The sequence below is a fragment of the Geospiza fortis genome, unplaced genomic scaffold (assembly GCF_000277835.1).
Source record: "Geospiza fortis unplaced genomic scaffold, GeoFor_1.0 scaffold638, whole genome shotgun sequence".
In the NCBI taxonomy this organism is placed as follows: domain Eukaryota; kingdom Metazoa; phylum Chordata; class Aves; order Passeriformes; family Thraupidae; genus Geospiza; species Geospiza fortis.
Genome location: NW_005054557.1, coordinates 2686 through 29166, shown reverse-complemented (window position 1 = coordinate 29166; position 26481 = coordinate 2686). Strand labels below are relative to the sequence as shown.

At 42.8% G+C, this 26481-nt stretch overlaps 1 protein-coding gene across 1 annotated transcript in view; it reads left to right on the top strand.

Annotated features, from left to right (window-relative positions):
* Positions 1 to 26136, top strand: part of FAM180A (family with sequence similarity 180 member A) — a 27191-nt gene extending 1055 nt beyond the window's left edge. Inside the window, exons 2-3 of the mRNA XM_005429559.2 lie at positions 22792 to 22892; positions 23194 to 26136. Coding sequence (XP_005429616.1) covers positions 22792 to 22892; positions 23194 to 23535 — 443 coding nt within the window. The 3' untranslated portion in view covers positions 23536 to 26136. The remainder of the gene's footprint in view (positions 1 to 22791; positions 22893 to 23193) is intronic.
* Positions 26137 to 26481: the final 345 nt, after the last annotated feature.

The following is a 26481-nucleotide window of genomic DNA, read 5'->3' as shown; positions in this document are numbered from 1 at the left end:
ATTTATAAATGGAACCTTCACAGTTCTTTACATGTAACAAATAACTCACACAGCTTTCAAGATTAGGTATACAGAAAAAAAAAAAAAAAAAGAGCATTTAAGTGCCTCCCTCCCTATTCCAGTCTCCTCATTATAGTTGGTGCCAGCCCAGTCTGACATTTGGGTTTGGTTTTGATTTTGTAGGAGAGGGAATGGTTGAGGGAATTAATGAAGAGCTAAGCAATCCAACTCAGGCTGCTTATTTTTTCCTTACAATGCTTAATTATTCCTTTCAAAAATCCCTGTTGGTGGAAGCTCACCGGCAGGGCTTTGACCTGGGGCTCACCATGGCAGGTTCTTTCTACAACTTTTTTCATCAGAATCTTGGCTGATATTGCATGAGTCATTGTACCTGCATGTACCTTACTTTTCTCTTCTGGTATAAGACTGGAAATAGCACCAATATTTGTCATAAGATCCTGTAATTTTGTAGGTAAAAATTTGTTGTTCCAGGGGTGACACAAAAATGTGAGAAAATCAGAACTAGATCTGTATATATTAATAAAAAAAAAAACTACAGCCCCACCCTTTGGAAGAATGATGTCACATTACCTAAGAAATGGAAAAAAAATTAAGAAAAATGAGTTCAATTTCATGTAATAATCACAATTCAGTTTAAGGATGTCCTTCACTTTTGCTAACACACTCATTTTAATTAAACAACATCACAACCCTGAAAGAAATTCATGCAACTATTAAAGTTCAATTTTAATCACCGTGAATATTTAAAGAAAAACATCAGAACTCTATTGTGCCTTTTGGGAAAGCAGATTTTTTTTCAAGCTGGAAGTTCTAGCACTTATTTTTGGAGGCATCAGAGGGAAGAGAAGATTCATTCCCTGTTGTGATAAGGAGTTCAGTTGTCACAAATAGTGTGTGCAGGCATTTTCTGAGGAGGAAACCAGATTTCTTTTCCATATCTACTGGGACTATTCTGCTCTAAAGATGTTTTAGAGGCACGACTCCTTCAGCAATAACTACTTGAGTGAACCTCTACTCCCTTGAACTGTGCGTCAACCCAACCAAATCTGCAGTACTTTGAGAGGGTCTAAGCACTCTCTTAATTTTTTAATTGCTTAGAAACCTAGGATAAAATTTGATTACTGAGCAATGACACATTCTGCTGCACACTCAGAGCTCTTCCCTCCCTCCACAAATGACAAGTGAGTCTTGTTTAGGTTAAACTTCAGTCATTTAAGCCTTATCCAAGTCCTGATTTGAGTTTTGCAGTGAAAAGGCAAAGATAGACCAGCATCTGGTGTGAGGGAAATGAAAGACAGATCTGTGTGTCATCTCCATGTTGACTTGTCATTCAGATTGTTTACAAACAGTAGGGCAAAGGTCTTGCTTTAATCGCCAGCAGTTGTTGTTTGCAGTAGAAATGAGCAGTCAGTATTGAATACAACAATGTCTGGCTTTGACCATTTTTCCATGGGAAGCACTGGGGCAGCCTGGGATCCCCAGCCCTTGTAACCAATCATTCAAGCTTTGGCTCAAGAAGAACTCAGACATGAGAAAAAATGAACACACTTGTGCTGACTGGGAACTCCCAACTCCTTTTTCCCCTTGCTTGGAAGTATCAATGAGTGGGGAAAAAAAGAAAAAAAAAACATTTCTGGCAGGAAAACAGAGGGCTTTATTCATTCCTTTTTCTTTTTAAATTGCCTCAGCCTTTTGCATTAAAAATCTCACACACACTTCTCCGCATGCCTTGATTGAGCTGTGGACACAGGTCCAGAAGTCACAGGCAAAACTTACTCCCTAGGATGGGTGTGTTTAAAATAACAAAGAAAAGATCCTGAATGATGATGAAATCATTTTCTTGTCATCACCTCAAGTTTCCTTAATCCTTTTGTAGGCTTAGCTGCATGGAAGTACCCTCTCAGATTTTGTGAACCTCCTGTCTAGGGAAAAAAGGTAAAGAAAAAAGGTAATTAAAAGTCTCTACTGACCAAGTATTATTCCCTATGCAATGGCAGAGGTGAGGTTATATAAATTCTTCAAGTTCCAAATAAGAATTCAAGATCTTAAGAGATGTTGCTTCTGAAGAAACCAAGGAACAAATCCTGGGTTTTAACAACAAAAAAAAGCAAAAAAAGCCCTTTCCATGCAGCCATGGCAACCAGTGTCACTGCCTGCTTGTTGCTTCCATCAAACTTTGAGAGGTACCAATCCACTGGAGAGCAGAAGCCAGCCTTATGAGCATTATAAAAGTTGCCTGTTCCCTGAGGAGAAACCCTAAGGCAATCCTTACTAGCACATCTCAGCTGGTAGGAGTTTATTTGCTGTAAAGGCTGCCTGATTCTAATAAATGGGACACACAAACAATAGCATCCTTGCTGTGTGTTTACTCAGGGTGGGAAGATGCAGATTTCCTATGGCTGTGGCTTTTGGACAGTGCAGGAGCAGCTGCAAGGGTGAGTTCACCCCTCAGTGGAGGCTGGAAAAGGAAATGTTAAAAGACACAAAATAAGAAGGTAGAATGCTTTTCACCCATCAGTGTCAAAAGGATATATCGGCACTGCAGAGATCTCATGCTTTTGGGGAGTTCACGTGGTGTTCTTCCAGACCTCAAAAGCATCACTACAGTCCCATCAGATCTCTCTGGTCCATGTCCATTATTTTCTACCCAGTCTCTAGTGGCTGGTGAAAGTGAAGTGGCTGTTTGAGAGCACCAGGGGAACAGTCTGCTCTCCTTAAAGTTTTTTCTGCAGAAGGAATTGCTTGAAAGAGCAGAAGGTCCATCCTCTTTAATTTCCCCACAACATTGCAGACTCTCAGTATTTGCTCTGGTGTGGTAGGAGCTCAGTTTGTGGGTTTGGAGGAGCAGCTGCTGCCTGAGCACCTTTGGCCTGGTACTTCTGCTTGTGGGCTTAGCCTGAGCAGGCTGGCAGCTCTCCAGGACCAGGAGAGGGGAGACTGTGTAGAGGAGAAAGAGAGACTGTGTAGAAGAGAGACTGGCTGTTGCTTATTGTGTTTTGTGTTCCCCCCAGACGAAGGAAGGAATGATGAATCTGACTCCATGTTCTCAGAAGGCTAATTTATTACTTTATGGTACTATATTATATTAAAGAATACTAAACTAAACTATACTAAAGAATACAGAAAGGATACTTACAGAAGGCTAAAAAGATAATAATGAAAACTCATTACTCTCTCCAGAGTCCCAACACAGCTTGGCCCTGATTGGCCAATGAGTGAAAACAACTCACACTAGAATCCAATGGAACAATCACCTGTTGGATAAACAATCTCCAAACACATTCCACACGAGCAAAACACAGGAGAAGCAACTGAGATAATTATTATTTTCCTTTTTCTCTGAGGCTTCTCAGCTTCCCAGGAGAAAATCCTGGGTGAAGGGATTTTTCAGAAAATGAGAATGCCACAGTTGCTAGAAAGCCAGCCAGTACTTTTATAAGGAAGCACTGTTAGATATGTTCTAATCTCTGTGGTCATTTAGTTGCTGGTGATCTCTGCTGTGTGTGCAAAGATTGAGTGCCTCAGAAATTAGAGCATGCTCTTTATCCCCACTCTTTTTCATCGTATTTCCCTCTCTTCCCTGCTGCATCTCATATTGCTTCCCTACAGCCAGGCTCTCCCTGCTTGAGCAATTTCTGGGATTCCACCACTGACAGTAACTCTTGGGTGACTTTTTTGGCTTGGAGAGCATCAGCAAAAGGAATGTGGCCTGAACACAGCTTGTAATTGCAACAAAAATGGTCAAACACATACACATTGAGGTACCCAGTGGTCCTTCAGTAAACCAAGTTGTGGTCAGTGTTATTGGATATGTGACAAGGTCTCCAGAGATGTGGTCCAGGCTTAAAAAAAGTTACATCAGCTGGTCCAGCTACCAGAAATTTTTAAATTGTAACGTCTCTCCAACTTCTTTTAATTTCTATAAATTTCTATAAAGACTTTGTTATCCAAATCTTAAAATGTGCAGTGCAAACGCAAGAGACGAAATGCTAAGGAACTGCACCAATTCTGTCTAAGCCTGGCTGTGAAAAGAACATTACTTCTTATGAGGAAAATGCAGTATTTCCCTTTCCTCTGGCTGTCATGCTATCACTTGGAAAACTGCCTCAATTGCCCCAACGCCCCTGCTTGTTGGGTCCATTCCAGCAACCTCACTGAAGCTGCAAAAGGTGATTGATCTCCTGCAGGGGTTTTTCCCACCTACCCAGAGTCTGTTCCATGAGTCTGAGCAGTTCCTGGGAATGCATGTTTGTGGACTGGAGTCCCCTGATGCAAGTTATTTCTGCACCAAATACTGCATCTCTTTCTGTGAGGAGATGAAGGCATCTCCTAAAGAAGGTCTGGAGAGGGATTTTACTAGTTTTTAGTTTTTTAGTTTTTACTATTTTTTACTAGTTTTTAATTTTTTTTCACTAGTTATTAGTAAAGGTGCTTGGTGTTGCAAAGGTAGCTGGACTGTCACAGTCTCTGAATGGATTTTAACCATGGCAGGATAATTATCCGGTTAGGCAGGGCTGTAACTGTAATCAAAATCCATTTTAATGTGTCCTGATTCCCCAAATGCTCCTTTAGGGCCAGACTTAATTAATTTAACCTGCATGGAGGATGATCCCTGAATAAGAATTCACAGTGGATAACTGAACTTGAGAGACATGTAAAGGATGCTTAAAAAAAAATTAAAGTTTCCAAGCTCTTCTAGGGGAAAGATGCTAAACTCTAATGAGATCAGAGGGAAGATAGATTATGGAAGTTTTCACATTTTAGTTTAGATCACAGATGGATTTTGTACTCTTTAAAAGCAGTCATGCTGTTAGGAAGGAAGGATCTAAGTGATTCTGAGACTTTATTCACCACAGGAAGCAGCCAAAAAATGGCTAAAGCTTACTGCTCACACAGTAAAAGTTAAAAAGAGACAGGAACTAGACAATTTTGAGGAAACCTGAGTAAACAACAAGAGGAAGACACAAGAAGTGAAGTTGTTTTCTCTTTGATATATCCTAGACCAAATGAGATCAATTTGCTGAGAGTGGCACCTGTAGAATCCTCCTGGTGATCCCAGTTCCATCCCAGGGCTGAGGGCTGCTAAATCATACATTTGTTGCCGCTTTGGTCATCTTTCTCAGAATTCCTGCATGCTGTAGTGTCACATCCATTTGCCCCAGTTCCAGGGGTGGAGCTGTCCTGGGATCTGGATCAGTTTGTACAAAGAGCCTCCTGCCCCAGCAAAGCCCAACTGGGAAGCACCTCCTGGCCTTTAAGCCCCTGCTTCCACTTTCACCTGGAAATTTCTCCCTTCACCTCTCCCCTAGCAACCATCTCACTGCTCTTAGTGCCTGTGGGCCAGGCAGTGTTCTCTTCCAGAGCTGAGGCAGCTCTGTGATGAATGAAACAGCTCATGCAAAGACTGTAAAACACTGTGAGTCCCATCTTGGTTACCTCAACTGCTGGGCTCACACACCTCAATGTACCTGGCTGTTATAGTAACTTCTTTGAGCTTAATAAGCTTTTGGAGGCCTATAACACACCTAAGACAGCTTAGCTGCTTTTGGAGGCGTAAAAATTAGCAGGGTGGCATCTGTTGCAGTGTTGGAAACAAAAAGGTTTAAAAAAAGGCAAAATAACAAACAGAAAAACTGAGTTAGGTGTAAGAGGTTTTTGTTTTTGGTAAAACACTTTACAAAAGCAATTAGTTTCTTTGTTCACTTCTTTTTCTATTAAATTGCCTAGGTGAGACTTTTTGGCTTTTGTCTAATTAGCTATCCTTAAGTTTGAGGTGAAGTTTTCTGAGTCTTATAAAGTGTCTTCACTTAATCGAGGAAAGAAACTTTTAGGCTTCTTTCCTTTTAAGAGGACAAAGAATAGTTTTGTCGCTCCATCAACAAAAACCACACTCCTACACCTGGCATTATGCAAACACACAGAATAAAAAAGAATCTGTCCTTCTCCAGAGAACTTTCAGTGTAATTAAGGAGAGGAAATATTAGCATCCTTTTTTGTTGTGAGGCACAGAGTCATTAAATGCCTTGTCCCAAATCTCTTCAGGATGGCTGTGTGTGTGTTTAGTCCTGTGTATTGTTAATAGCTGTGGTTATTTTATTTTTTAATTCTGTTTCTGAAGCATAAAGTGCTTTTTCTTGTTTTCCTGGGGTAGATCATGCCAAATCCAGCAGGAGTGTAATGACTTCTCAGCAGAAAGGAATCCTGTCAGAAGCACTGAATGGTACAATCTAATTGAAAGGGAAGCCAGCAGGCCTTAATGAACATCATCAGGCTGCAGAGGCTCTGATCATTCAGCTGGTGACAGGCAAGATGTAAATTGCTGAGCTAAAGAACCGAGTGGGGCAGCAATTAACTCTGCAGCAGCGCCTGTGCCTGGGTTCAAGGCAGGGCAGGACCCACAGGGCAAGCCCAGGAGGAGGAACTGGTGATTGCCCACGGGCACAGGGCTCTGCTGAGGGGAGCTGAGTCCATCCAGGATGCAGAGAAGCCAGCTGGGTACATGGACCTGGCTGCAGCAAAACAGGGAGCTGTGGGAGTGTCTTGGTTTGAATGCCACAAACCTGGCCTTGTGTTAGCTTTAAAAGCACTTCAGTGTGCAAACTAGCATGACAAAAGTCAACAGAAGTTTTTCTGCTCTTATAAGTGAGGCCACAATTCATTATCTGAAATTTTGTTTCCTTGCTTTTTAAAAATCTTCCAGCCCAAAGCAGGTATTTGTTATTTAAAGGGTTTTTCAGCAAAATGGCACTGGCATGGGTGAAGGTGATGCAGGGTCAGCTGTACAGGGAGCAGATGCTGGGAAGCAGAGGGGGAAATGTATCAAAGCATTATTGTATTTGCGGGGTGCTACGATGAAGGAAGGAATGATGAATCTGACTCCATGTTCTCAGAAGGCTAATTTATTACTTTATAGTACTATATTATATTAAAGAATACTATATTAAACTATACTAAAGTATATAGAAAGGATACTTACACAATGCTAAAAAGATAATAATGAAAACTCGTGACTCTCTCCAGAGTCCTGAGACAACTTGGCCCTGATTGGCCAATGAGTGAAAACAACTCACACCACAATCCGATGAAACAATCACCTGTTGGTAAACAACCTCCAAACACACGCTATATGAGCAAAACAGAGGAGAAGCAAATGAGATAATTACTGTTTTCCTTTTTCTCTGAGGCTTCTCAGCTTCCCAGGAGAAAAATCCCAGGCGAAGGAATTTTTCAGAGAATGTGAATGCCACAAAGCATCGTTAAAAGGGAAAAAAAAAAGAAAAAAAGGCAGCTTGAGAATAAGCTGCAAGTGACACTGTGTTATTTAACACAAGCCAAAAACCCAAGGGGACTGTTGTCTCTGGGGTTTTCCCTCTAACTGGAAGGGAAGAAAGTCAGTACAGGGATCCTGTGTGTCCTTGTCATGTCTGTCTCTCATTACACCCAAATCCTGTTTAATATGGGAGTAGCAATGGCAGCTTTATGATATATCCCCTACAGCAAGCTTGCTCACCCAGATGCATTAAACCAGCCCAAATCTGCAGCACAGGCTGTGGTGTTCCCATGCCCAGCCTCAGCCAGTTCACCCTCCCTGAGGTGCTCCAGGCTGCAGCAATAACCTGTCTGCCCTTCTCTCCTGTCCCAGGGCTTGTTACAGCACAGGCTCAGAGCCAGGCTGGAGGCTGAGAGTGGGAGGAGGAGAGAAGCAGAGTTAAAAAACTCCACTACTCCCAGTTTCCACAAACATTCCTTTCCTCTGGTGGAAGCATATGCGAGGCCTTTCCTGGCCCAGTTTGCTGGTTAGGTTTGGCAGCCCCCCAGTTCCCCTGAGAGCAGCCTGCATACCATTGGTCCTCTGGAAATTCCTCCCTGGCCACAGGGAAGCAGGTCAGCAGCCAGGAGCCAGGCTCCAAACCACTGAGTCTCCCTCTGCTCAGGAGGAGCCAGGTGGGTAGCTGAAAAAAAGATGCTGAGAAAGGGGAAAATATGTTGTTGAGTGCTCAGAGGTTATTTGGGAGGAAATGGGACAGTGGAAGGACAATGCTTCAGTCTCACATTGGTGACCCAAACTCACAGGGGCTTCTGTGACACCTGCCTGGCCCTTCACCCCCTGGCAGGGCACAGGGGAAGCAAAACACTTCAGATAGGTTCTGCCCAATGGTAAAGAGAGCAAGGACTGGATGTGGATATCTGCTGCAGGCTAGAACATTGGGATTTAATCATCTCCATCCATTTGGCAGGTGATGGTGTGCCACAAAAATGACCCTGATGCTTCTGATCTCCTCTCTGTCTTGGGAAGAGCAGAGGCTTTCCAATCTGGTAGGGATTGTTTGAGCCACAAAGAGGGAGACAGAGATAAAGGCAAAGAACAGATTTGCTGAGAAAGAAAAGGGTGGCGGTAAAAATGAAAATGGTGGAGAGGAAAAATGAAGATAAAGGAAAGATGCAAAGAGAGAGAAAACGTATAAATATGGATGGGAAATATTAAAGTGCACCACATCAAGATTAGGGTAGCATTGTCTCCTTTGTCAGCACGGTATGCATCCTCACTTGAACCCACACTTCAGCAGATGCCCATCTGTCACAGCTGGTCTCCATCTTGCCCATCTGCCTCTCAGGCTCTTGGAATGGTTGCTTTCCTTTGGAGCTCTGCCTTTTTCTGGTGTAAGCAGGACTTGAGTTTACTTCTAGTCCCCAACAGGCTCTCATCCTACAGGATACTGAGAGCTTCCAGTCTGGGCAATTGACCTCTAGTCACAGTATAAAAATTAAAGTTACTGCTACTGAATCATCAGTGTGGCAGTATTTCTTCACTTGATCTAACCCCTCCCTTTAATCTTCTATACTATGTAGGCAAAAAGACTCTTGCCACTGCACAAGAAACAGCCTGGTTTTATTCCACAGAAGCTGCAGGAATCTTGCAGTTTTACAGCATTTCCCATTACCATCAGTCATAAGAAACAGCAGCACAACTGCACAAGTCCTTGTAGCTCCCTATCAGTCCCTGGAGGGATGGATCAAGTTTTGAAAGCCCTCAGTTTCCTCCCTGGTTTTCATAATGCTCACAGCATTGACATTACTTTTTTGTTTATGCTTGGCTCTGAAGAAACACAAAGTGTTTATTGAATTTATTTATTAAGCACAGATTTTATGTCTCAGAGAAGTGTTTGTGTTTAAAGCCCTCTTTTAAAATAAAAGACATTTAAACATACTTCATTTTTTATTTATGTAATTATTCATGGCTTGGCACTGAACAAACTCCATTTCCAGTTAAACACTATTTGTGGACCTCCTAATATAGTACAGCATGTGTTGAGTGAAACCATCTATTTTTCATAGTTGCAGCAACTTCTGTTTTCCTAGATTACCATGCCAATTTGGCAGAAAGTTTTGGAAGGTAATAGTCTAATGATAAAAAATGTATACACTACTTGTTCTGCTGCTTCCTACTGCCAGGCTTTTAATAAACAGAACTCAAAGGGGCTGCCCTACCTTGACTTGTACTTAGAAAACATAAAGCTCAGTTGGGACCTCACAAAGGAATGAGGATAGTAAAGTATCCAAAGATTTTTCCACACGGGGCTATCCCATGGCAGGAATCAGATGCAATCAGCAAAAATCACATCTACTACCCCAGTTAGGCCCCAGTGGCAGGGGACACTATGTGCCTGCCCTGTTGGGCTCTCCAGCAGGAGAGGATGATGATGATGATGATGATGATGATGATGATGATGATGATGATGATGATGATGATGATGATGATGTGGCCCTGTTAACACACAGAACATCTGGGAAAAAGCCAGGGCGAAATGAATGGGCATCACAGCATCTGATCTCTCCCTAAAATCGTCCTGCTGTTCTGAGGGAAGCCAGCAGCCACTTGGCTGAGGCCTGGGCGCTGCTGCATTGTAGGGATGGAGGAATCCTGCAGGAAGGCAGAGAGCAGGATGGAGATGTTTAGCAGAGGGACTGAGAGAGATGGGGCAGTCACACAGGCTGGGCAGTAGAGTTGCCATGGTGCTGCATTTTCCATGTTCACAGCAGGGAAGTGCTGTGTGGGCTTCAGCTGATGAAGTCTGGTTTTGGAGAACGTGCCTGGTAAATACCTAAGTGTTAGGGATATCATAACAAATTGTATTTCCCTAGAAAGATGCTCCTTTCCTAGCCAGAAGCTGTATTTTGGGAGCAGGCTGCTGGACACTTGCTGGGAATTTCTGGATGCCCTTCAAGCCCTGAATGACTAACTGCATGTGCCATAGCCCATCAATCCATCACCACCCAGTTCTGTCAGCCCCACTCCCTGTGTGTGCTGCTCACAGCCAGGGAGCTCCAGCCAAAGGGAATGCCAGAGCTGAAAAACATGTGCACAGATCCTCCAAAGGAACACAGAGGGACTCTTGAAGTAAACTATCACCATCAAGGCAAAGAGCTCAGTTTCTACATGCACAAATTCGGCCATGCAACCAACTTGTCACATGTCTTAAATACTCCCTTTCTGTTTTCATGGTCGAAGACGGAAATGTGTGTCGTGCTGTCTTGGTTTGGAAAGACAGGAGTCTGCTAAGGAAGTCAGGAGCCTCCCCTGAAATGGAGAATGTAAACCCTCCCCACCCCTCCGAATTGCTATAAATTTTAAATTAAGGGGCTCTCAGGCAAAAATATGGGAGCAGGAAATAACAGTTCCTTAATTGGGAAGAAAAAGAAAAGGATAAAATAAACAATGCAGTACACTAGAACAACACTGACAGAGTCAGAACCTAACCTGACACCTCGTGGGTCAGGGTGTTGGTAGCAGTCCCATTGGAATTGTGGCTGCAGTCCTTCTCAAGTGTTAGGTGTGGTTCTGTTGGAGCAGGGGGTCCTGTAGAGAAGGGTGTATTCTTCCTCTGAAGATCCAGTGGAAGAAGAGACAGCTGCTGTTTCTCTGGGAAATCCAGTGGAGAAGCTGTGCTGGTGTCTCAAAACCTCTGGATTATATCTGGGTAGCAATGCTTGGCTCCTCCCTCTGGGCTCACATCTCACAATGGGATGTTATAGTTCTTATCAGTCATGCACTGATATTCAATAGCCTGTTATCAGCAGATGTCCCCTCCCGAGGGAGGTGTGAATGTGGTCACTCAGAGGGAGCGATAAGGCAAACTGCCCACTTGACAAAAGACAATCTGCCATACAGATGGTAATAGAATACATCTTGCCTTGCAATCTGGAACACATGCCCAGCTGGCTTTTCGCACCCTCTTGTGATGTTTCCTCAGGAGCTTTTCCCTCCTGGTTGAATTCATGCTACCAACCATGATATGATACATCCTCTGCTGGACCTGAGGCTGGAGCTCATCACCCCCTGGATGTGTGCCCAGTGAGGTGGAGAAGAGTGCCAGTCCTTCCCACTGCAGCTCCAGCTGGGAGCAAACTGTGCCTTACTGAGCCCAGTGCATTTCCCTCTGGGTGCTCTTGCTGACAAATTAACACATGTATTATTCAGGCAAAGTTATAAATCACCTTCTGAGCATTCTTTTCACAACAAACCAGTGGCTCATGGCAGCCTGTCTCTGTAACCCACCACAGTGGTTAACAGCTGCTAATCCAAGGAGCTCAGCCACGACAAGCTAGTTTTCATTCTCCTTCATCCATCCTTAATCCTTGGCACTCAGAGGTCAAAGCAGAACTTAAAGATTAATGGGACTAGCATTTGGAATTATAAATAAGGAGACAAGTAGTCCCTGCCTTATTTTGTGGCCATACTAAATGTCAGTCTACCCCTACAAAGGACCTCTGTGTTCCAGCATCTCAGACAATGATTACTCTAATTTGACAAAAGGAAATCATATGAAGATGATGTAAGATGGGTATCAATCACATATTCATAACCAGGTGGTGTCTATAAGCTTACCTGGGAGGTCACCATCACTAAAAAGCTGAGGAAGATCTGTCATATTGCATGCTGAAGTCCAGCTTTGGCAAGGAGTGATTCTGTAGGCCAAAGCAACAGACAGCAGATGGACCAGAAGATTTTTCCCTAGCAGGATGTAACCCACACCAGCAAAACCTTGCTAAACAAGCTCATTTCATTATGCAAGCTTCAGAGTCTCTGAGCTAGCAAGGAGAAAGCCCAAATGTGGAAAACAACAGGATGAGATTTATGATGAGTATCACAGCATCTTAATTAAAGTGCTTCTCCACAGTAACAATGCCTTCACACACAGTCTTCACACACAGAGGAGTTAAACCAAGGAACTGACTCCCAGCTGGTTCCAGTCAGCAGCATGCTAAAGAGTTTCGTGGAAATCAGGCCTTCCTCCCTTTCTCTAAATTTATTCATCCTAAATTTAGAAGATGAGGTCGTTTTTTCCTTAAACATTTACTTACATTGTTTTTCCATAAGCCAAAATCTATTTTTCAAGTTCAGCTCAGATGGCTCCAGAAGAGGGTGTACATTGAGGAAGAGGAGCACTGAATCAAATACATCAAATACGTGTAACAAATTGGCAGGGAGCCACTGGGAGATGGCACCTGTAGGGGCAGAGACTGAAAAAGGTTTTGAATTTCCATCAACTTCAGGCACAGCTGCCAGCATTTTGTGCCTTTTTGAGGTCTCTCTCCTCAGGAAACAGGATATTTGGGTTGTTCTGTTGGCTGTAAGGTTTCTGTAACCCTGACTCTACCATTTTTGTCTCCTCTGTGAACCCAGGCATGTCTCTCACAGCACAGAGTTCTCTGTGGCCTGGCTGCCAGCAGAGCAGCATCACAGGGCTGGTGGTGCCAGCTCAGGTCATTTGAGGATTTCACCCAGTGTCCAGCAGCCTTTAATAATTTGCAAGTTTTAGCAAGGCTTTCTGTATTTTATGGTGAATCCAGTTGTATGTCAGTCTCAGCTTTATTTCAGCAGATCTTGAAACCTGAAAGATCTCGAAATAGACAGGTTTTAGGAGAGTCTGGAGTAACAATGAAGACTGGAAAAATGTCAGCTTTGTAAAATGGAAATCCCATATGTGTGTTTGTGAAATGGGGGCTGCAGCTATGAACCCAACCTGTTTTACATCCATCCTTTACATTTCTATGCTATGTTTATGGCAATATCACAAAGACTGTCTTGGCCCAACATCACATCTGCACACATTGAAAGCCACTGATCAGGTTTAGTGGAGTTTTATATGTGAGCTTCACTAATATTTCAATATTATTTCCACAGAGATGCAGACATTAACATAATGGGGCCCAGATATGCACACAGGTGGGTACTTGACAGAATAGATGTCTTCCCACGCTGATCCTCACTCACCTCTTCAGGAGAAACATGTGTTTGCTCTGACTCTCAGCAGGGATACAGCCCAGCTTTCCATCCTTCATGCTCTGCTTATGTAACAAAGCAGCTGTAGCAGTCCAGTTCAAGACAAAACTAAATCCATCTTCAGGTCTTGAGTCCCTTTGTCAGACTTTATTGACACTACTAGAAATCATACAATGATTTGTGAAAGCATTGCCTCCAAAAAATAACACATTTTTTTACAAAAAGGACCCAGTACCCCTATTCCTTTTGTTTTCTGGGCAAGGCTGATTTATCCTCTCTCTCTTCCAGCACATATTCATGTCATTAAGAAAACCCCAGCAGGTGCACTGACATTTGGAGCTCAGTGAACAGCTGGAAAGGCAGCTGGGGTTTCCCTGCTTTTGAAGAGCAAGTGAAATCCCAGAGCTGAGGAAGCGGAAAACTGGTATTTATGTATTCACTTCCTAACCATTTATTTCAATTTCGATGGGAATCTGAAGAAAAAGGGAAGACATTTCTGGTTGTTTCCAATTGGAGTGAGAAGATATGGTCAATCTAATGTTTATTTCTCCTCAGTTCTGAGCTGTGATACTCATACTTAGTGAGGATGAGGAGTACCTTCTTGTTTCATGTGAGTGAGCAGTTCATACATGAATAAAATAATAATAGAGAGACTGCTCCTAGACCCACTGTCTGACACTTGAATTTATTTAACACTGAAACCATAAGATGGCTTAAGTGAATAATTCCAGGGTCCCTGGCATTTCTGAGCTGTCATGTGGTCATGAAAAAAAAAATTCATACTACTCCCTGCTAGGTCTGTGGTTCAAACTGGACCCTTGATTATTTTCTCTTCATCCAGTCTGGGAAAAATTTTTACATATTCTTTCTGCCAGTTGAATTTCCTCTGTTAAGAGCTCAGTGGGGTGTAAGCATAGAAGGGGAAGAAGTGTTTGGCAGCTGATGGTCCTGCAGCCAACCCTCTCCTCCAGCAGGTTGAAGTGGCCATCAACAACAACAGAAAGGATCTTATCTATCTGGTGGTTAGATCAAGGGTGTGAAGGCATGAGGAAGGGCTTCTGCTTTTCCTCCCAGGGCTGACTTCCATCCTTAGGTCATCTGAGGACTTGCACAACTGCACTGGGAGTTTCTCACACGTAGAAACGCTGCTGGCACAGCAGATGTGTTGTGAAGTGAGACAGCTGAAAACTACCACTGGTTTTTTTGTTTGTTTTTTCCCTTCATGCACAACCAGGCAGATTCCTGGCTTAGCTGCCTGTGTGGCCACGCAAAGCGGTGTCAGCGCCGAGGGAAGGAGGGAGGGCCAGGCAGGAGCTGCCCCTTGCAGCCACAGCTCCATTAGGCCAGGCTCAGCAAAACCCTCGCCAAGCTGTCACCTCTGCCTGCCAAGACACAAAGGAAACCCAGCCATTCTTAACTACTGAGGGAATACCTTTTCTGCATGCCCAGTGACTCAGCTCTGAGGAAATACTCACCTGGGAGGTGGTGCAAGGCTTGAGCTCACCCCTTTGGGCTCTGCAATGTTGATATAAAAAGGGCAGAGAACCAGTGAGAGTGATTTGGTATTGTGAGAAACAACTGCTCACTTTGAAAATTTAAAGAGGTTTATTAAACCTTGACAAAAATACAACAAAGGACTACATAAGGAAAAAGCTGCAGCACTGGGACCTGCCCTCATGGATACCACATGGCTGGTTCCTCTTCAAGATGGGTGCTCAGCCAGCCCTGGCCTCTCCCAAAGTCTGTCAGCCAGCTCTTCTTTGCCATTTATCAGTGGAAACTGCTTTCTGTAACTGGATTGGAGGTCAGGTGTTGCCATGCTGCCCCCCTAAGCACCAAGCTTTTCCATTCCCCACTGCCCCATGCCAGGGACACCTGTGCAGCTTCTTTGTACCTGTCCTAGACAGCCCAGGCTGTCTGATGGCAACAGTACAGGGGGGAAAGGGAACTGTGGGGAGAACAGAGGGCATCTAAACTACAATAACATAACTGTACATCACTAAAGCTTTTCTTAATATTCACACAGTAGTTATCTTTAAATTGCAAGAGCCAATCATCTCATTATCCATCTATAACAGTGTTGAAGGGCTTTCCCTCCAGAGCAGCAATAGCACCATGCAGGAAGCTCTTGGAGCTGCTGCAGTTCTGTCTTTTCCCATGAAGCAGAGCTCTGGTTTCCTTTGCTCTCTCTCCATTGCTCAACAGCAGAGGCAGCTGCTTCATTCTGCTCCTTGGGTGTTTCCCCACAGCTCAGCACCAAACACAAACCCCCTGCTGCATTTCTTGCATTTCTTTCTTCCTTCCCTCACTCACTCCCTTCTGTGCTGCCTCCTGGGAGAAATGGCAGTAGATTGGAGCATCGTTCTATCCCTTTGCCTGTTCGTTTGTAGGAAACTAGGAAATGTGAAATAGGAAACTATTTCAAATGGGTTTAATTAAGACTGCTTGGTGTCTTTCCCTTGGATCAGAACCATTGTGAGCAACACAGGCAGGGAAGGAGAGGTGGCTCTGCAATGAAGACAGGAAGATAAAGTATTTGCCCGTTTCCTGACTCTGCCTAAAATTAACTGTGTTACCACAATTATTTATTGCCTATGGGTTAAACCTGTGAAGCAGGGTTGATATTTCTTTCCTTTATTGCTGCCCTTCACTTACACAGTTTTTGCCATTGTCTATTCCCAGTTTGTGCTAATATAGCAGCAAACTGAAGGATAAGAAAACAATATATTTCACTTCTTCTTTCCTTCAGTTTCTCTGGGTGCATTTTTTCTCTTCTCACCTTCTGCAGTGACTTTACTCCAGCATACTGAAGGCCTCTCCTGGCTGACTGGAGTGTTTTCTTATGATCATAAATAATTCCAGGTGGGCACCCCTCCTTATCGCACCAAGGGAAGAATAAATAACACAGCATTCTTTGTTTCAGCCTGGGAACAGGTGAAAATGCTGCATAATGGAAATTCCATATGAGGGAATAAATTCTCAGACCATTTTAGTTGGTTAGTGCTCGTGATATCTTTGAAACCATTTCACTTAAGTCATGAATGTAAATATCCTCCAGCTCTCACAAACACAGGCTCAGGCAAACCATTTTCTTCTCTAGCAATATCCATTTCTGCAAGCATAATGGTTTTTTGGTCTTTCTAATGCACCTTTGCATTTCTTACTTGTGCCAAGTAGCTAGGCAGGCTATTATGGGAATTCTGTTGCACATTAATCTAATCTCACACATCTCAGGTCATTTATGAAGGGCAGAAGTTTTAGGTAGGAATGGGTTCTGTTTTATGCAACTGAGACACCCTTTCAGAATGTGTTTGTTTCTTTAGAAGGAGACAAATTAGTAAATTCTAACTTACTTTGAAAAAAACCTGATAATATGTTGCACTATGGAATTAATACAATATGCTTTTAATTTTAAGTGTTGTAAAGTTGTTTTTTTCCTAAGAACAGTATTGCCTTTTGCCAACTTTTGTAGGGAGATCTACTTCCTACATCCTTACTAACAAAACTTTTCAAGACGAAGCTTTTCCTTTAACAATTTTTTTCTTAATAACTAAATATGATGCTAATGTCTATTCTCACTTTCAGTCAACAGTTATGAATTAAGTTTTGCCTTAGGAGCTAAGATAGCAAGGATATGAACTGAGGGCAAAAGAGAGGCACATTATCTTGGTAGTTGCTTTTAAGCATGTGCTAATTCATGTTATTTTGTAATTAAAATGTTTTCTCCATCTCACTGCCGTGTTCTCCTAAGGGGCATTGGGATTTAATCCCCCAATGATGGAGATTTAAATGTATCAAAGTTGGATAAAAGTCCTTGCATTGCACTTGTTGTCATAGAAGCTACTTATGTCAATAACTGCAAATCCAGACACAAATTTCAGATGCTGAACTGTAGCATTGCAGCATTTTTTTTTCCTTGTCTTTCTAGGAATTTGCATGTGTTTCCCCCTGTTTTATTCCCCTTATTCTTCCTCCAAATCCCCAGTCTGTCTATTTCTCCTGCACTGGGACAGTGTTCAATGATTTCTAATATGGCAGTTTTGATACAGAAAAGGAAAAAGTGAGGGATTGTAGCCAAAGCTCATGTTCTGTCCTGGCAACAGCTGCAGGCCCAGGACAGGGCAAACACCTTGCAGATGGTGAAGATGCATCCTTCTGGGGATGAGCCAAGCACAGCACAAGGAATAAAATGCATAAAACACATTAATCCTTTAATAATCTTGCCCTTTTTGTGGTTTACATTACCACTTTCACTGCCTGACACACCTGTCACAGGTTAACATCCCCCCACCCTGGTGTAAGTGAAGCTTTTGACACCACTGCAGAATGGTAAAGGTACTGTTTTCAAGGTATTTTCAAGGGTATTTCCCTGTTAGCCTGAGGCAGCAAATAGTGAATTGTTACTCCAGCAATGAAGAAACTCAGCATGGACCCACCAAAGTGTCATTAGACAGAAATAAAATTCTTTATGTATAAAAGATACTTCTGGGAATAGTGAATTGTCACTCCAGCAATGAAGAAACTCAGCGTTGTCCCACCAAAGTGTCATTAGACAGAAATAAAATTCTTTATGTATAAAAAATACTTCTGGTCTGTGTGCAAGCCCTCAGAAATAAGACTATCAAAGAGAAACATGAAACAAAAGCTTTTTTCAAGTGTATGCAAACTTAGACGCTCATGTCCTCTTCTCTTCTGCACATCCTGGGCAAGGAAGGTTCAAACCTTTGCTTCCCACACAGTTACAGAATCATCCAGAAAGATGATTCCAGAAAGATCCAGGGCCAGGTTGGGAGGGACCACAGTGGGTCACCTGGTGCCACCTCTCTGCTCAAGCAGGGTCATCCCAGAGCACATGGCACGGGATTGTGTTCAGACAATTTTAAATATCTCCAGTGCATTCCACAACCCCTCTGGACAATCTGCTCCAGTGGGCAGTCACCTGCACAGTAAAGAATCCTCTTGTGAGCATTTCAGGCATTTGCCCTAAAATCCAAAACAGCTTTTAGGAACTGCTCAGCAGTCTCTGCAACAAAATAGATTCAGTCAGCCTGGACTACTCATCATTTTTTGCATGGCATTAATTATAATGGCTGATATATCTGCCTATTTAATCATTTTATGGGCAGTGCTGAGGTTTTTCCTTTGGCAAAAACTTGAATCCATCTTGAAGAATCAAATCCTTCTTGTTCCTCTGCTCCTCCTGCCCTTCATGAAAGGTGTCCTTCTGAAGCAATGAGATAACTTTCCCATGCCTCTGATGGAGATCCAAATAATTCCTTCTGAGTCCTAACCCCAATTAAACTGTTCATGCCCTAGAGCCCTGGGGAGCTGTACTTGCTTTGGAGCAATGGTCAGCACTGGTCCCAAATTGTGCTTCACACCTTTTCACAGGAGAAGGAAAGGGCATTGATGATGCACAAATAACTGAGAACTCCTGCAGCTATGCTCTGTGCTTATTGAGCAAACACAGCACAGGAAACAACTGGGAAATAATGAACAGATGCATGGACTGGAAAGCAAAACTAAACATCTGTACCCTCACCAATCAAACTGCAGGGAAAACCTGGGAGAGGATCACAAATATTTACCACACAGCTAATGAAGTGCAGAAGATTCTGGCAGAATCTCTTAAGAGAGATGAAAACATCTTTAAAATGAGGCTATTGTCAGCCTCAAATGTGATGTTTTGTTTAAGCCATAAAGATGCTTTAGCTAAGTGGTTGGAAGCAGGTCAATGAGTTGGCAAACACGGCTTGCTTTTTTTTCTTTTTTTTTTTTTTTTTTTTAAAGAGCCTGGGTAGTCTTGAAGGAGAGTGGAATTGAGTCAACAGAGCAGTAGGAGGCTGGATGGGCTCCTGCAGCAAGGAGAAAATGGAGATTTCTGTGCCAGTTTTGAAGGGCACTTTTAACCAGCCTTAGCAGGAGAGGTGTGGGCTGCCTGCAGCCCCCAGGCAGAGGCAGTGATGCACTCCAGGCCATGCAGGGGGGCCTGGAGGAGGTGGCTGTGCTCAGATATGCTACTCTCTCTCTGATCCAGCCCTGAGCCCTGAGCAGGCAGCAAGGCAGAGCTCCCAAGGCCCCTCTGCAGAAGGGATTTGGAAGAGGATGAGCAGTTATACATAGATATATAATAGAAAATGTTTTCAGTAAGGACAATGAAAAGCTTATTTTTCCTAACTGGTCTCTGCAAATTGTAAGTTTTTTGTTACATGACTGACCAGCCCTTAGGACAGAAGCACCCATATCTACACTGGAGATGTCTTAACACATTTGTAAGAGAAATAAAAACAATAAATCAATTGGAGACTCTCCACTGACTTCAGAGATCACTTGGCTGAGCTTTCTCTGTCAATACTAATTGGGGATGTCTGCTTCTCAGATGTTCGTGGCCATTGAAATGAATTGGCTGCAATATGAACATAAAATCGTGCACCAACATAAACTCTGCATCTCCAGTTGCTTGAGAGCTTTATAGAGAAGTCCCTTGGGAAAGAAATTAGTAATGGGTTATAAATTCTTCTACTGTTCTTTGATGTCCCCAGACAAATCATGTCAGAGATGGAAGTAAATGCAGGAAGAAGTAAAAGTCAGCAAAAAACCTTCAAGTGGAATTTGCAATCATTAAGTGCAGAAACTGACTGAAAATCTTTCTGTATTTCAGCTTTTGTACTTAGCTGACACATGTGTTAAGTCAGTACAATGAAAATCAGAGTGGTGTTCATACAGACTTGGAGGAACTCCCGAATTCATGGAAAGGACTGTGGAGGGAGTGATGGTGGAAGGATTTGACTACTGAGAAGGAAGGAAGAGAAAGGGAAGGACTGAATTAAATGCAGATCAGGAAAATCAGATAACCATGACAAATACAAACGAGCTCTGAAAGACTTTCTGAGTAGAGTCTCTAAGAACTGTAACAAACTTTAATATGTTTTGGGAACGAGATAATGAGATGAGGGAGCCAGTGCTACAGAGGCTGTGGTGCTTCTGATGTGCATAAAAATCCCTTCTCACCACAGAGCAGCCCAAGCCCTTGTCCCTTTGAATCTCCTAACGAACCTTTCTTCTTTCTGAGGTGTTACTTGTGACTCAGCAAGTACTGAATCAATAGCATGGCGTTCATTTTTGTGAGAGTCCTTTGCTGAGGCTTTTCTGGGTGAGTGGTGACGGGCTGAAACTGGTGGCTCACAGCTCAGCTCCATGGTGGGAATCTCTGCTTGGATTGAAGCTTAAAAGCAATCAGTGTGATGACAAGAAGCATGACAGCACTGAAGCAAGATGCCACAGACACTTTTCCCATGGCTCAGGGGATATTTGAGATGTAAAACATCTGCAGATGTAGAGGTACTCCATGCTCTGAGGCTGTTTTTTACCAAAAGGGCATCTAAAAGCTAAAAGGGATAAAAATGAATAGTCATCATTATGGACTGGATTTCTGCCAGCTGCTAAGTAATTAGAGTTTTAATTGCCCAGTAATAAAAGTTTTAATTACTCAGCAATTAGTGCTTGAAGTTTCAAGTGCTTCACATGCACTCAGTTGCATCCTTGAATTGTCAAGAGTAAAAAATGGAGCAGCTCCAGTGTGCCTCAGCAAAGCTCTGAGCAAGAGAGGGAAATATCAGGGATGGAGCAGCTATGCCTGAAACCCATCCTAACTACTCTATCTAACTACAGTATGTTTGTTGCAATTCAACAAAATATTTTACTTTTTCCCTAGCTAATTTAAGGCCAAAATACCCTTTGTATCATCAAGTATGAACTGCTTCATACCTAGCATTATCGTGATTCATTTTCCATATGCAGGATAATAAAGGTCCTGAGGCTCTGGTTTCTCTCGTCTTGCTTTACTAGAATTTAAATATCATTAACAAACCAAACTATAACAAAGTCAGCAGTTGCCAATGGTGCAGGAAGCAGGGCTGCATTTAGGGTACAGAGTCTGAAGAAACTGCATATATATGATCTGCTTGGGTAACCCCAAAGAGGCAAATTTTCTGATGAACCATGTAGTCAGAGAGCTGGGACAACTTTTCCATAAAATAATTACAGTTGCTCCAGCTTTTTTTTTTTAATGCCTAGAAGAGAGAGCTTTAAATGATGTTCAGGGTTTTTTACAGGCAGCGTGCAAAATCCATCACAAGAACTTTGGCAAAACCAGGCAAAATTGATTTAGTAAAAATGTTTCATGGGAAAAAAATCTGGTAGAGGAAGGGTGGGTTGAAACTTTCCAAAAATTCAAAGTAAGCTGCATGGTCCATTACGTGTTACTCGTAACTCTAAAAAAACCTTAATTTTGACAGGGGAATCATAATGCCTATCAACATTTGGGGGATTTGTTTCCTTTTTTTTAGACTGGTTTCCAAATTTATCTATTGGCAAACAGATTTAAAGTTGAGAAGTGAAGTTTATGGGAAGCGTACCAATAGTCACATAAGCACAAGTTAAAACAACAAACCCTTCCTATTCCTGAATATTAGAAAAAAATCCAACAAATTCAAATTATGATTACACAAACATCAAAATCAAAATAATATACAAATAGTAATATACAAATAAAACATTAAAGAGAGTTTTTTTCCCTTCTGCTCTGAAAGTAATTTAGACTTTTTAACAGTACATGGATGGTTTGTAACCCGGTTAATAACTCAAAGCATTTAGGTCTTCTCTAAAGCAGCATCAGATGTTTTCTATACCCTGGACTGTCCAGGTCACTGATTCCACACATGCTGTACTTCACTGGGGTGCTGAGTTCAGGGACTGTACATCTGTTTCCTGTCTCATTTCCCTGTGGCAGTACAGTGCACTTCACAGTGCTGAAGAGATACCTGATGGTAGCAGGCTCTGCTTTTTTCCAGTTATTACACTGCGAAGTATTAAAGCCACACTAAGCTGGGATTCACCTCACTGGATGTAGCTGCCTTGTCTAAGCTGGTAACAGGCTCAGTGAAGTGACACAGACATGTGGGTGAGTCACTCCTTCCAAGTGTAAATGCCCAGGTCAGATGAGCTGGTTACTCTCTGGCGGATCTGTCTCCAATAAATAAGGAGAGATCAACTTTTAGGCAATTGAAACCAGGAAAAATGTAGACTCAGAAGCATGACAGTAGAAGAATGGACTAAACAAAGTAGTTTTTGTTGAGCATCAGTACTGATTTCCCCCTTCAGATCCAGGAAAAGGGCCTGTATTTCAGACAATGTTAATGCTGCAATTATCATTATTCCATTCGCCTCTGATGGTGCAACTCAGAGTCCCAGGCCTGGATAACAAAGCACCCTGTGTTAGGCACCCTCTGGATCCAGCTAACCTCCATCCTTGGTCAGTCAAGGCCAAAGCAATCCCTGCCAGACATTTCATTTACAAAGGCCGTTCTGTACAGTAAGATTTTGCAAGAGGCATTTTTTTACTTGATTCTACTGTTGAAAAGTGCTGCTTCTTGTCAGTGTTTGGCACCCTATGGAACCTCTCTTTTCCCATTGCTGTTTTCCAGCTGTGCTTTTCCCAGCTTCTCAGAGATTCAAGAGATCCTCAGCTGCCTTCCTGAACCCAGTGTTACAGAACTCGCTGGAAGATGTGGTCCTGCTTTATGAGGTTCAGTATATGGTTCCTTAAACCTTAACCAAGACTGGGGGTACTGCTCATAATTGGGTTATCCATTGTCTGGCTTTGTGTCACTTTTATTCATCCCAGCAGTAAACCTCTGGCTGTGTGATAGTTCACCAGGAAGGTGGGAGCACATGTCAACTTTCTGGTCTTCCCTACCTCCAGACAGTGCAGCTGTCTCCATTTGACAAAAATTAAAGACCCAAGGACATGTTGTTAATTCACATGTACTCTGTCTAGAGTCTCTTGGAGAAAATAAATAGCTTTCTGTGTTCTGATTTTGTACCAGTTTCTTTTAGCTGAGCTTGACATTGACAAAGGTCAGAGGATCTCCATCAAGGATGAGGAGCTGGCTTCCCTGAGGAAGGCTGCTGAGTTTGACACCATCTGCAATGAGATTATCCCCAAGAGCATCCCAGAGATCCGCAGGCTGAGCAGCAGGCTGTCTTCCTACCCGAGGGTCCTCAAGAAGGAGGACTTTGAGAGGACAGTGCTGACCATGGTCTACACGGCCTACAGAGCTGCCCAGTCCCAGGGGCACCAGAAGGACACTTGGGCTGAATCCTTTGTCAACCTCTACAAAGCCCTGAAGAACGACTTGATGCTGCCATACAACAAACGGCCCTCGTAGTGGAAGGGGAGCAGCAGCTCAGCCACCTGCCCTGGCTGGTGAAGGACACCTTGTAGCACCCCATCACTTTATTCTGTTAAGAGTTTCATAGCCTGCTTCGTGAAAGATTGTTCGTTTTCTGGCTCCCTCTTGTGGAGTCCGCTTTCTAGTTCCGTGCTAAATGGTGAAAAACGTCTTCAGTCCTGAGAATTCGATTTTTGTGCTGGCTTGGAGGCGCCTTCTGTGACAGGAAAAGGAGGCAGTTTGGTGCACACCCAGACAGATCAGGCAAACCCTTGATTCATCCTTTGGGTTTCCTATAAGCAATACATAAATATGCTGTGTTTGTGCTCACATGCTGGTGTGTAAGTGCTGGAGAGTGCTGCTTTCCTAGCTGGGGAAACAAGTTCATGTTTTGGCTGGCCAGTAAGAGAATATGACACAGATGTGAAGGCCTGCTGTAAAAGGAAGAGGTTTCATAACTGTCAGCCTTCAGAAATTGTGCCACATATTATCCATTCCAAATGTTCGCATAAATAAGCGCACTCTGATTCACTTTATTTGGCTGAGCCAGTGTTTAATTGCAATAACATTTTCAGAAGACAAAGAGCATTGTGAAGACCAGCAGCAAACAATGCCTGTGAACGTATTCCCTGCTTCCTGGAGCTGTCCTCCCAAACAGTCTGCAATGATTCTTTCATTATTTGCACATGACTTTGCTTCTGCTGCTTGTTTTTTTGGTTTTTGTTTTTGGTTTTTTTTTTTTGAAAGGAACATGTATTGTCCTCAGTGGAATCCAATGCAAGACAAAAGCCCTATTTAATTTAATATGACACATTTTTCCTGGTTCTATCACTTGAATGTAGGTCCTCTAAACCTATGCTCCAGAATCCCACTGAGGCAAGAGAGGAAGGTGCATTAAAACATACCTGAATTTGGCACTCTGGCTCTCTTTTTTTAACAGTAAATTGTATATTCATTTCAGTATCCTTGTGTTTGTGTGTGTGTGTGTGTGTGTGTCTGTGTTCATGCATGTGTGTGCACATGAGTGCTCAGTACGTAGAAGAATCCCAAATCATTCAGCCAGTGAACAATTGCATCTGACCACTTGGCAGAAAAGGCTATTTACCAATTCAGTGGTGCAAATTATGAGTTTGGGACCAGCAAAGGAAAAACTGTAGAAATACTGCAACCAATTATAATGAACTCCCAAAGAAGTTGTGAAATGAAAATAGACAGAAAAAGGAGATCTATTTTGTCAGAAGGATGACTAGCTACCAAAAATCCAAACTCTTCTAAATCAAACCCCTCAATGTTTGTGCACAGGAGATACAAACTCTGTTTTTTCTATTGATATTAAAGGTGCTTCTGCTTCCAGACCACAGGGAAATAGCGGAACATTTATTTCATCCTTTCATATCATCATTCTCTATTTTTCTACTGCATAATATATTAAGGATGCAGGTCCAATCACAAATCCCCAAGACTAAAAAAGACCTAAGGATTCCAGCCCAAGTTCTGAATCAATGCTTTTGCATTACTTGAGCAAAAGGAATTGATTCTTCTGTGTCCCTTAACAGGGGTACTTCAGGTATTGAAGCTGAAAAAATCCACCCAGATGCACAGCAAAGAGCACAGTGCAAGCAGTCAGAGCACTGGGTTTGGCAAACAAGCCCAGTTTGTGGGTTTGGGGAAGCACAGCAGCCTTGGGGCAGTCTGGCCATGGCATTAGCAGCTGGACAAGGGGCTTATAAAAGACAGACTCAGTCTTGTTTTCCCCAGGAGTTTCTGGATTTGTGTGTACAAGTGTGCACGTTCATTCAGACACACAAATGTGTAAACACACTTTTATACCTGGAGAATTTTGCTGGCCATCTTCAAAGCCTGTCTGGCAGATGGCAAAGGAAACCTCAAACCTCAGGCACAAAGCTGTGGGCCACAAATATCTGTGTCTCCTCTGCTTGCACACACAGAGCTCAGCACCCCCAGAGCAGCCTTGCTTTCCTGCCCACGTGCCCTTTGAGCCCTCAGCTTTCACTCCGATGATCTGCTTGTGATTTCTTCCCCCCTCATGCTTTGTGAGCACATGAAGGGGAAATGCCACAAGTGCAACCCTGCCTTTCCAGCTCTGCTTCTTGGCTCCCTGAAACACCACTTGCTGGAAGGGCCTGGAACCAGGGCAATTCAGAAATGCCTCATAGCCAGCTACTTCAAGTCTGCAAAAATCACAAGAAAGAGAACTAGAGCAAATAGTAATTGCCATCAGATAACTAGAGCAAATATTAATTGCTATCTCAGCAATCAGAGAAATACCTCCCAGCCATGCTCCTCGCCCCACAACAGGACTGCCCAGCAGTGTTTACTATTAATAAAATATCCTATAAAAATAATTACAGATAATTTTTAATATCTTATAATTCCCTGTGGCATACATACCTTACCATACTTACAAATTGGTAACTGAAACATTTATGTCCCCAACAGAAAATAAAGGGTTTATGTGTTTGTTTTCCTCCTTCTTTTACTGTGTGCAATGTAAAAAAATAGATTTATTCCTTGGGAAAGTGCTTGGACTGCCCAGGTTAATTTAACAGAGACTCTCAATGTAATAATAAAAACATTCTACATAAAAGTCCTTGCCTTTGCACTGTATTGATTTCAGCAGTAGATTTACTATTTTGCAACTTCAGCTTGAGTAATTGCTTCTCTCAGACTGTGAAACTCTACATGGCAGCAACTGTACCAGAGAGAAGAGGGAACAGCCCTTCCCTCTGAAGGAGATAATAAACAGAAATGAGAGTGCCTCCTCTTTCCAGGGCTCAGGTGGGAAGGAGCACTCTGCCTTCAGGGAAGTTCCCTGGGCTTAGGGCACTTCCCTGCCTCAGAATTGCTTAAGATGCAGGTGTAGGTTGCCTTCTCCCTATCTCAGTTTTTGTCTTATCACTTTGGACTGAATCTTCTTTATGG